Genomic DNA, 12,324 nt, shown 5'->3' on the forward strand with positions numbered 1-12,324 from the left:
TTTGTGGAACTGGGCCTTAGAGTTAACTTCGGATATCAAGTGCGAACTTTTGCCCCACGAGACATTTTTTAAATTACCGGTAAACGTTACTGTCTACGGATAACAATTTGAAATGTCTACTATATGACACACGCCAGAAATCAGTTAATCAAAATGTCTTGTCGATGATTTACTTAAGTTTATTTCTACTTATGAAATACAGTTTGGAAAAAATTAAAATATTACATCAGAAAGACGAAAAATAAAACTTACCTCATAGTTTCAATGCTGTTCAATTGAATCGGCGGTCATTGCATATGGCGCCACTCAGTCATGATACCTTATAAATTAACTTAAATTAGTGTTACCAACCTAACTTACAGAAAAACAAGTAATATCTGCACTGCGCACTTTTACCCCACTCTACTCTATATTTTTTATGTGAGTGAGAAATTATATAATCCTTGATCAATAACTTGTGTCTCGATTAAAATGTTCCATTTTGTATAACACTTTTAATATGTATGTAATCTTTTTTTTAATGCATTTTCTTTTATTCTATATATTTTCATTAAATCAAGATTTTTATCCAATAAAACAACTTTCTTAATTTATGTCCGTATATTTCTGTATATTGTCCATTTATCTTTGCCCCTCGCAGATTTTAAATCGTTGCTAAGAAGAGGTGTTTGTCTTTCTCCCTGCAGTTTATCGGATGCCGCGCACGAAAAATTAAGGCTGAGTTTCCACTGAGCGCGTCACGCGTCGCGTCGTCACAAGTTAACCAATCAAAACATCCCATTTCATTACATTCTTGTGACGGGATCGAAATGGGATGTTTTGATTGGTTCAACTCGGACGACGCGATGCGTGACGCGCTCAGTGGAAACTCAGCTGGCACTGGTACGTGTTAAAAACGTCATTATGACGTGTTAACTCGTCACACGTTACGTTACAACGACGTCTCAATTGGTGTTCGAAACGTAATTGCCACGTTGCTGTGACGTAACTAACAGCCAAATTCTTGGTGACAGAAACGTTGTAGTGACGTGTATTTGCGACTTTATGTGACGGGTTGAGCACCTATTTGCAACCTAAAAATAATCAATCGGTTTTGAGAAATTAAGATTAGTTTTTATTGTATTATATATGTTAACGGTATATAGTTTTATATATTAGACAAAATAAGTGATTATATATTATTTAAGTGACAGAAATTTAAACAGACAATATATATTTTATTTTAAATAAAATATAACATCTATTTTATATTTTTTTCACAATAAGTATAATCATTATGTATTTTGTCTATCAATATAAATATATAGTTTACATATATAACACAATAAAAAGTAATCTCAACTTCTCAAAATCAGACGATTGTGTTTTATAATATAAATATAAAGCACCAAGAAAGGAGGTAATAAATAAAAATAATATAAATATATGTTTTTGTTGCTATACATTAGCCTTTTATTTTCTCTTTATATCTCTTTCTCACTCAATGTTAATAAATGTTATCAAAATACGTAACACTTAAAATCGTCTAAATTATCAAAAGTATATCAACATAAATAAAATATACGGTTATTATTTTAAAAATAAACAGTCTTTCTCTTAAAAGAATATTATATTATAAAGAATTGTTATATGTGTGAAAAATGTAAGTGTGAAAATAAAAATATATTCTGTACACATATATAATGCACATTATGCACGTATTGCACATATAAAAAGTAAATAAAACTAATCTTTGTACTATTTATGAAACCTTTAAAATAGTTCTTATCTTTTGGTAATTATAATGTTTAGTGTTCATCATTTGATGAACATTCATCATTCAGTTCATCACTTTCTGAATCATCTGACGATGAGTTTGAACTTAATGGGGGCGTTTCCTCCTTTCGACATTTTTTTTCTTTCCTAAAACAAATAACAATAAGAGATATCATTACATACAAAGCGCATTGAAAAAAGGATAAAGTTCAGATTGCAGAAGATGCACAAAATATATGCATATATACATATAATAGTCATTAATATAGATACTCTTTTCCATGGGTCTCTGTTAAACTAATTTCTATTTCTATTTCAATTAATGTTATATATGTATATAAGTGTGTGTGTGTGTGTACATACATACATATACATATATACTTATATACATATATAACATTAATTGAAATAGAAATAAAATTTAGTACAACAGAGACCCACGGAAAAGAGCATGTTGCAATTATATTAATAACTATTTTGATCATAACATAGTCAATTAAAACACTCAAGCAATTTGTATATATGTAATAAATTATCACATTAGAAAAATTCCACATTGAAGAAAAAGAAATTTTTTATTGACTTTTAAACTTACTCAGATTTTCTTTGTGCTCTTTGTTTTGCATGTTTTAACCATTCTGCAGCAACAGAAGAAATTTGCTCACACGTAATATCTTGATGTCGCATTTGAACAACAACTGAAAATTATAAAGCAAATGTAAATGCTAAAAGAAACAACAGTGAGTACAAATATTTTAGTAAAAAAAATGTATTTATTGCTTTTGTATAGATAGATAAAATTTAAATGAATTTCAAAAAATTAAAAAAACTTGGTCAAATATAGCATTATAATACACAGCAACAATAATTAAAATTCGCAAAGTATATACACATTTTGTGAAATATAGAATTTGAAAATATTCAAAAAGTTAATATAAAATATGTTACATTTTTATTATAACGATTAACTTCATATTTTAATAATAAACTTTTCTTATAAAATATTTTTGAGACAATGTCTTTATATCTTTTGTGTCATGAAAACTGAAAATTCTTAAGCATACGAATTCATATTATGTATTAACAAAATGTCTGATAAGTGTTGCTACAATACTAGCGTGCATATAGAAAAAATAAAACTAAACAGATCTTCACTATTTTGCAAACTATATAAAATATAACAAAAAATTTTATATAATTTTTATAACATTAATATATATATATATATATATATATATATATATATATATATATATATATATATATGGGGCATTCTCCGTGAAATCAGACACCCCCTCTGTCCAAAAATTGGAGTCACCTAAAAAATTCTTTCGGGGCTCATTTTATAGCTACACATATGTAGTTTTAGTAGAGCTGCGGCCTTTTGAAAAATCAACATGGCGGACCCCAATATGGTGGCCGAAGTCTGCGGGTAACGAAGTACGACAGATGAAATCGTTACTTGGAAGTTATAGACTGTCATAGAAAAATGTGTTAATGTGTTTATTTAGTAGTTAGCATTGAATCCATGGAAAAAATAAATTTTTAGTTTGTCCAAAACCAATATGGCGGCCAAATTATCCGTGAAATGCTAAAAAATAACTATTTCGTTCTTTAAAACGTACAAACTGCGTTCAATTTTCATGAAAATTTATATCATGATACATTTTAAGATGTTGATCATAAATTAACAATTGGGACGTCGTATTTGAATATAACGAAACCCAATATGGCGGCTGTATATTCGAAAAATGTTAAAAAATAATGACGTCGATATTCAAATCATACAGACTCGTTCTAATTATTATTAATTTGAGTGTTACGGTATTTTTTAATTGCTTTTTTTTTACTTTTTCAAATTTTTAAGAATTTTCATTATTTTTTTATTTTTGACTATATTTCACTGACTGGACAGTCTGTCTCTCTTGCCTTCACTGGCCGGACAATCTATTTCTCCTGCCTTCACTGGCCGGACAATCTGTCTCTCCTGCCTTCACTGGCCGGACAGTCTGTCTCTCCTGCCTTCACTGGCCGGACAATCTGTCTCTCCTGCCTTCACTGGCTGGACAGTCTGTCTCTCTTGCCTTCACTGGCCGGACAATCTGTTTCTCCTGCCTTCACTGGCCGGACAATCTGTCTCTCCTGCCTTCACTGGCTGGACAGTCTGTCTCTCTTGCCTTCACTGGCCGGACAATCTATTTCTCCTGCCTTCACTGGCCGGACAATCTGTCTCTCCTGCCTTCACTGGCCGGACAGTCTGTCTCTTCTGCCTTCACTGGCCGGACAATCTGTCTCTCCTGCCTTCACTGGCTGGACAGTCTCTCTCTCTTGACTTCACTGGCTCGAAAAACTACCTGTCTTGCCTTCACTTACTTATTCAATGTCAAAATAGAGAAAAAGTTCATATTTTGTCGACCAGTGTAACCAGAAATGTACTTAAGTTAACAAATGAGATGATTTTTTATCGGTTTATGGACTTATTCAGATACTAAGGCATATATGCCGTATCTCGTAAACTAGATCTGATAGACCACAAATCTGACGGTATACTTGGATTCTGCACCTCACAATTACCTAGGAACACTTAACAAATCGCAAGCAACAAAATGTGTAATTGGAAAGAGTTTGTATGATTTGAATATCGACGTCATTCGTTTTTAGCATTTTTCGAATATACAGCCGCCATATTGGGTTTCGTTATATTCAAATACGACGTCCCAATTGTTAATTTATGATCAATATCTTAAAATGTATCATGATATAAATTTTCATAAAAATTGAACGCAGTTTGTACGTTTTAAAGAACGAAATAGTTATTTTTTAGCATTTCACGGATAATTTGGCCGCCATATTAATTTTGGACAAACTAAAAATTTATTTTTTCCATGGATTCAATGCTAACTACTAAATAAACACATTAACACATTTTTCTATGACAGTCTATAACTTCCAAGTAACGATTTCATCTGTCGTACCTCGTTACCCGCAGACTTCGGCCACCATATTGGGGTCCGCCATGTTGATTTTTCAAAAGGCCGCAGCTCTACTAAAACTACATATGTGTAGCTATAAAATGAGCCCCGAAAGAATTTTTTAGGTGACTCCAATTTTTGGACAGAGGGGGTGTCTGATTTCACGGAGAATGCCCCATATATATATATATATATATATATATATATATATATATATGTAGGTCTAGAGGTATGTTCCGGGACTGTTTACGTTTTTTGAAATGTACAGTCCTGGAATATAACGCATATATATGTAATCAGATTCAAAAAATTGTCCCGAAACGTGCCGTAGGACATGAATTTTTTCCAGGACAGTCCTGGAAACTGCCAAATGTCCTGGAATATACCGATGTAAAAAAATAAAAGTCCCGGAACATACTTCCGGACCTACATATATATATGAGAGAGAGAGAGAGAGAGAGAGAGAGAGAGAGAGAGAAAACGTACGTGTCAAAATTTTCGATATCTGCAAATTTTGATATGCAGCCTTATGTCTTTGTCCTAACCAGCTGTACTTTTGAGCCATTTCATCAGTTATAAGATAATGTAAAATATTGCGGATTGTTTTTTTAATATCTGCACTGGTAACTTGCGTCAGACTTGTTATCTACAAAAAATAGAAATAAAGTAATTTTAATATACATATAGTGTATATTAAAAAAGTTCAGTAGATAAAATAATAATATAAAATTTTTACCAAATTTTTTTTGAATGCAGAATTATTCTCAATCATGCTTTCCACTTCTTTAAGGCTAGCTGCAGTTTCTATAGGAAAAACTTCAAGTGTATTGCATTCATCCAAAACAGATTGAACTTTTAAAGATTCACTATTTTTTTCCAACTTATCTAGCCTTTCAATGACTTCTCGAATTAAAGAAGTGAGACCGTTCATAGATGTCTTCAAATCATCCACTTTTTTCAAAATTTGATTAAATTCACGATTAATTTCTGAAATAATAATAGTTACGTCAAAACTTGTTTACAAATTGATATTAAATATGAAAAAATGTTACATTTTCTCTTACCGTTATTATTAGAAGACAATACAGCAGTATCTAGGTTTTTATTTCTAGAGGATAATGATTTATTATCCATAACTGAAAAACACTTGGTTTTACCATGCATGCTAGTTGAGGCAATTGAAGAAGAAAAGTTATCTGATGCACAAGCTTTACTATGCGTGCCAGCTGATGCAATTGAAGAGTTGTTCGATACATAAGTTTTACTATGCGTGCCAGCTGATGTAACTGAAGAAGAGTTGTCCGTTACATCAGTTTTACTATATGTGCCAGCTGATGTAACTGAAGAAGAGTTGTCCGTTACATCAGTTTTACTATATGTGGCGGCTGAGGCAACTGAAAAAAATTGTTTGATATATATTAGCTACATTATGACTGCGGTCAAAACTGCTACTGCACTACAAAATCGAAACAATTTCGAAACATCATTCTATTTTTTTTCTTCTCAAATGTGAAACAAAAGTATATAAAATAATATTTTGCAGCATTCATAATGCAGTTTTAACAGCAGCCTGTACCAGCAATTGGCACTTCAGGAAGTGACGGTAAATTCGTTTTTTGGGGTTTTATTTTTCTTTTTTTTCCACGACTCTGTTGTTCACTATTATCACTAAATTGTATTTTAGCGTTATCTCTCCTCTATTTCTTTTTTTCATCTGTATTATATGGCGAGTCAATATCGCTTTCATACTCCGCTTTTTTAAATTTAATTTTGGCATTTGAAAATGAACCTAAAAATTAAAAAAAAAAACATTTTATTAGCAATATTTATTTTTGTAAAAAAATAAAAAAATAAAAAACGAGATTAAAAATAGAAAAAAAATTGTTAATAGGAAGATTGAAAATACAAAAGCAGCCAATGATTAATATAAACCTGTTTTATATAAAATTGTTTTTATTGGTTCTAATGACCAATCATCTTTTATAGAACTTCTTGTATAAACGATAGTATCAAAATCTTTATCTGATTTTACGTTCGGCCAGTATGCTAGCATTTCATCTTCAATAACCCACTTATCTGGAATGATCTGGATTCCATCATAAAATTCGATTACATAAAACAATCCATTGTCTATCGTTAAGTTTTCCATTATTATAATAAACTGAAAAAAGAACAAATATATATAAATCAATATTTTTCAACAAATATAGAAGAAAAATATAATATTACAAAAATGAATATGTAAATCAATATATATATATAATATATATATATATATAACGTACCATAAAATTTTTATATTTTTTATACATATTTTTATGTATACTTATGTATTTTTATGTATTTTTATGTATTTTTATGTTATTTTTTTTTAATGTTTATGTTATTTTTATTTCTTTTTATTTATTAGAATGTAATAGAGATATAACAACATTTTTATTTCTTTTCCACGGTACTATGAAACATTTATTTTTAATAGTACCCTTAAGAGGCCATTGCTTCAGACCGGAAAGTTTAGATACAAGGTAAATCCCAACTAGTTGTGATTTGCAAGGGCGAGTATACAAATCTTCCACGACAGTAAAATATTGTCCTATTATGACTAAAGAATTAGTTATTCTATTAAAGGCAATATTTCTAAGTACAACTATAGTTCCGTCATGGGTCAACAAACAATTGTCTCTTCTATCCTCAGCTATTAAGGTAAAACCGAATCCTACAATTTTGCTATATTGTGGGTCGCCACAATCAGATAAAAGAGGACCATTTTCATGAAGCAACTCTTGCAAAATGTCAAACTTATTTTTTCTTATATTTTTTTTGTTGATATCTATATTATGTATTTCCACATATTGGCGGTGTAATTGAGCTAATATATGTTGAGGTTTACGTATGAGACTTTTAATTGTTTGAAGAAAATTTTCAAAACAAAAGACAGAGAAAGAATCAAGTGGTCCATGTTTGCGAACGTCATTTGCTAAATGTAAAAGAGCATGAACATTAAAAGACACATTTTCTTCACCGTATAATATAGTAAAAGTTTCATTGAAATTTTTTATTAGTTTTTCAGCATAAGTAATCATTTCTTCGCTGGCATTTTCCATGCACAAAATTCTCAAAGCTACATGTAAGACTAAAAAATTTAAATATATATCTTTATCTAAAAGTCCTTGCAAAACTATGGGCCCTGTATATAAAAGCAATTGTCTGAATTCGGTTGCCTTGTAATATTTTAAGTCTTCTAAAGATCTCGGTTTACGCGAAAATTCTAAACTTGCAGACATATTCATTGAATTTTCTAATCTATCTGAGATTCTTTTTTTAGTTTGGTGACTAAGTTTGTAATAATTATTTCCAGTTGTCCATAAAGTGAATAACTTTTTAATAACTCCTAAACAAACAACATGCATATAATCTAGAACTACATCAGAAACAAAATCAATATGTAGAATAAGTTGCAAAATATTATTACTGTTTTGAAAGTCAATACCAGTTTTTAAATTAGCATTTGTGCCAGGAAAACATACTCTATTTTTCACATATTTGCCGTGAATAAAACATTTTAAGCAACTGTCATAACCAGTATGGCCTTTAGTAGAGAGTAAAAAAGATTTTGCAGGAGCATCTGCACTTATACACTGTAGTTTCACAGGCAAAAGTTTATTATTTATTTCTAGACCGTTATTAATAAGATAACTCATCTCATTGACAAATTCTTCTAAAAATAAATTTATGTCATTTGGTTTTTTTTCCCCACAATAAGCTCCTACCATTATTTCACCTGGTATTCCTGCAACACTTATTAAAATTGGCCAAAGTTGTTGACCTGAAGATTTAAATAATGGCAAGCCATCAATATTTAAAGTTAAATTAACATTTTCAATATTATGTTTTGATAATACTCGAACTAATTCATTTACAAGTCCTTTATGATAATACTCCCCTGGAGGTACAATTTTAATTTGAGTAGATTTAGGTGTACCTAAGATGGTACGAATAGCTGAAGGAAATATAGTTCTAAAACATTTATGTTTCCTTATGTCTTTCAATAATGCATCAGCATGCGTCATAGGTATATTTAAAGTTTTACACCATGTAGCCAAATGCGATGGAGTAAAATCATTGTCCACTTCATTTCCAATTGCATCACAAATATTAATGTCATCAACAACGTTATTTGTTATACTGCTATCACTATTAAATTCATCTCTTTCATTATTATCATCATTAAGTTCATCTCTTTCATTATTATCATCATTAACTTCATCTCTTTCATTATTATCATCATTAAGTTCATCTCTTTCATTATTATCATCTATGATTTCCATATTATGAAATGTGTTATTGTTGTTTTCACAATTTTCACAAGTTTCATTGCTTCTATCACTTTCATTATTGTCTTTTTGGAATTTGACTCTCTTGGCTCTTTCCATAGGATACGGATATTTTTCTAGCTTCCTCATACGGCAGAAAATATTTTTGTGAAAGTTTGCTCACCAATTTTCTGCTTCTCACAGTTTGTGACATTATGGGACTAAAAACATTGTATAATAAAAATAATTATATAATATTCTATTTGTTATTTTTCCAATAAATATCTTATATGAGCACTACACGTGCAAAATATTAATTTTGACTGCATGCTTGTACAAACAAATAATGAAATTCATGTAAAATATAATTTCACATTCTGCCCCTTTTACAGTTATTAAGCATGTTTAGATCATATATGTATAATAATGTGTATATGTAAAAGTATTTCATATCAACAAAATAAAAAAAAGTAAAAAGAAATATTTTTTAACAATTTCTAGGTTAGGTTAGATTAAATAATGTATGAGGACACAGAGAGGACACTTGCCAAAAGATTAAAGAGTAATAAAGCAAGAAAAAAAATATAATGCGTGAAAAATAAAAAGTATAATTATAAAAGCATAGAAAACAGTTACTTACATGTTTGGTGTGTTAGGTTAGGTTGGGCTTCCACACTTTCTTCTTCTTTCATAGATTTTGTCACTCTGATTAGCGAAATTGCCAAAACTAATAAATAACATAAATAAATTAGACACAGAAACACATTTAAATTTATAGAGATCGAAGAATGATGGACAGATATTTGTACACTTACTATCAATGGATTCTGCACACAAAATGCTGAAACGTTTGCCATGCGGCAAGAAGCGAACGCAGTATAGCCAATCGCGCGTGTGGCTTTTTAACCTAAATTATTTTGTACGTCGCGGCAACGTGTAAAAGACGTAACTTATTTTTTTGCGACTTTGTGACCAATATAGCACGTTTCTTTTACGTCTAGTGCCGGCAGGATAGTATTATGACGTACATCACGATCGCTTCGAAACTTGATTCGAACTCCATAGGACATGATCTCTCAAGACGAAGAGTAGCGACGAAAGTAATTGTCTCGGAGAGAAAGGAAGCTCTCGCGTACGTCGCTGAACATAACCGAGTTATCAGGCGCCATACGACATGGTTAATCAAGAGAGAGATTAAATCGACCAGCGTGCGCGGAGTAGTATCTCATCCTTCTTCTCCCGTTGGACAATACCGGATATTGGCGGAGGCCGTTCCTCTATTCGACGTGTTAATTAAGTTTGCGCTTATCGGAATTACCGACTATGCGGAGTCTGCAAGGTGCTTCTGCAGTTCGCGTGACATTTGAACATATCACGAGATGACGCGGTGTTCGCAGAATTGCGAACGTAAAGTTAATTTTACGATAAGCAAGTAGAAAAAAGGGGAGAGTTCTGTCTACTTTTGAGATAATCGTAACACGCACTTTTTGAGAAATATTTTTAATATATAATGCATATAAAAGATGTAGAGTGGGGTAAAAGTGGGCGGCGGATAAAAGTGCGCAGTGCAAATATTACTTGTTTTCCTGTAAGTTAGATTGGTAACACTAAGTTAATTTATAAGGTATTATGACTGAGTGGCGCCATATGTAATAACAGCGATTCAATTGAACAGCATTGAAACTATGAGGTAAAGTTTTATTTTTTGTCTTTCTGATGTAATATTTTATTTTTTTTTTCAAACTGTATTTTATAAGTAGAAATTAACTGATTTCTGGCGTGTGTCACGCTATAGTAGACATTTCAAATTGTTATTCGTAGACAGTAACGCTTACCGGTAATTTAAAAAGTGTCTCGTGGGGCAAAAGTGTGCATATCATAGTGGGGCAAAAGTTTGCACTTGATATCCGAAGTTAACTCTAAGGGCCTTGGCACATAGAAAAACTTAAGCAGTAAAACTTAAGCACCCAGATAGCAAAATGTTAGCAGAATGCGCGCAGATTGGCAGCAAATTTGATCAAAATCCCACATCAAAACCATAGCCATCTGTGTCCGCATTAAGCTCGTATTCTGTCGACAGAGCCTGCTGACAGGCAATGTAAGCAGATTGCCAACAGAAACCGCGCAGAGCCTGCATACAAAACCTGAGAACAGATTGGCAGCAAAAACCAAGCAGACTTTATCCATACCCATACAGCACAAAATATTTTTTAGAAAGATTAAAATAATTTACAAAAATATTTTTTAAATGTTTCTATGTCCGCCAGATTATGTCAGAAAAATATTTTCAAAAATATTTTTAAAAGATTGCAAATAAATATATATACAATAATATTTGTAAAATCTTTCTATCAGAAATATTGCTTAGAAAAATAAAATATATATGTTTAACCCAAAGCAATAATTGTTTCGTTTGAAAGATTTTTTTAATATTTAAAAAATATACATTACACACAATATATTTTACATCTTACTTTAGAAAATATTATTTTGCATATCTATATCATTGCAGCAATTTTGGTTGAGCCTTGCGTTGTATTGCTGACAAAGATATGTCTCGTGGATGTTATGATTTTGCTTCGCAGGAAGCCTGCTTATATTAGCCCTCAACTGAAATTTACTTACGAGTTAGTCTTACCATTATGCGCCGCTTAGTAGCGTCGTTGCAAACTATCACGGAAAGGGAAAGGATCTGTTCGGTTTTTGCTGCCACTCTGTTCTCAAGTCATACGCGCAGGCTCTGCTCGATCTTTGTTGTCAACCTGCTGCCAAATATGTGTGCAGGCTCTGCGCGGTTTCTGCTGCCAATCTGCTCATATTGCCTGTCAGCAGGCTCTGTCGCATTTCTGGCTACAGTTTGACAACATCATCTGATAGAGCAGTTTCCACGTGCAATTTGTTGCCTTTCTGATACCAAAAATTTAATGCAGACTCTGCTTGGAATCTGCTGCTCAGGTTTGGCTATCTGGGCAGTAAGACATCAACGGTATGGATTCGCTGCTGCTTATTAGGGCCGTGCCTTAAGTTCTTGACTGTGATTGGCTGATTTGCTTACTGCTTGATTGTGAGTTTTACTGCTTAAGTTTTTCTATGTGCCACGGCCTTAAGGCTCAGTTTCACAAACTTCAGTTAACTTTTAATCTTAGGTTAACTCACTCTTTGTCTCTTTCTAAGGGGCATGAGACACTTTCTAAATTACCGGTAAGCGTTACTATATACGGATAACAATAATTTGAAATGTCTAATATAGCATGCATGACACACGCCAGAAACTCGAAGTAATC

The 12,324-nt window shown here is 31.7% G+C and overlaps 3 protein-coding genes across 17 annotated transcripts in view; 1 reads left to right on the top strand and 2 right to left on the bottom strand.

The window, feature by feature from the left end:
- Nucleotides 1–12,324, top strand: part of Spri (Src homology 2 domain-containing protein sprint) — a 541,914-nt gene that overhangs the window by 480,412 nt on the left and 49,178 nt on the right. The gene's annotated exons all lie outside the window — the stretch shown is intronic.
- LOC139811942 (uncharacterized) lies at nucleotides 1,287–6,888 on the bottom strand. Of its 2 annotated transcripts, XM_071776481.1 has the most exons (7): nucleotides 6,660–6,888; nucleotides 6,304–6,516; nucleotides 5,792–6,121; nucleotides 5,464–5,714; nucleotides 5,214–5,373; nucleotides 2,351–2,453; nucleotides 1,287–1,902 (listed from the first exon to the last, which is right to left on the bottom strand). In XM_071776481.1, exons 3-7 carry the CDS (start codon nucleotides 5,889–5,891, stop codon nucleotides 1,788–1,790), a joined length of 729 nt encoding a protein of 242 aa, XP_071632582.1. In that variant the 5' UTR covers nucleotides 5,892–6,121; nucleotides 6,304–6,516; nucleotides 6,660–6,888; the 3' UTR covers nucleotides 1,287–1,787. The 2 variants fall into 2 exon arrangements, with proteins under 2 accessions (XP_071632582.1, XP_071632576.1); XM_071776475.1 differs by having other exon boundaries at nucleotides 6,304–6,888.
- Nucleotides 6,425–10,034, bottom strand: LOC139813936 (uncharacterized). Its single transcript, XM_071779828.1, has 5 exons — nucleotides 9,856–10,034; nucleotides 9,681–9,767; nucleotides 8,129–9,261; nucleotides 6,717–6,888; nucleotides 6,425–6,516 (listed from the first exon to the last, which is right to left on the bottom strand). The coding sequence occupies exons 3-5, from the start codon at nucleotides 9,188–9,190 to the stop codon at nucleotides 6,425–6,427; spliced, it is 1,326 nt and encodes a 441-aa protein (XP_071635929.1). The 5' UTR covers nucleotides 9,191–9,261; nucleotides 9,681–9,767; nucleotides 9,856–10,034.

This window comes from Temnothorax longispinosus, chromosome 1 (genome assembly GCF_030848805.1).
Source record: "Temnothorax longispinosus isolate EJ_2023e chromosome 1, Tlon_JGU_v1, whole genome shotgun sequence".
NCBI lineage: Eukaryota > Metazoa > Arthropoda > Insecta > Hymenoptera > Formicidae > Temnothorax > Temnothorax longispinosus.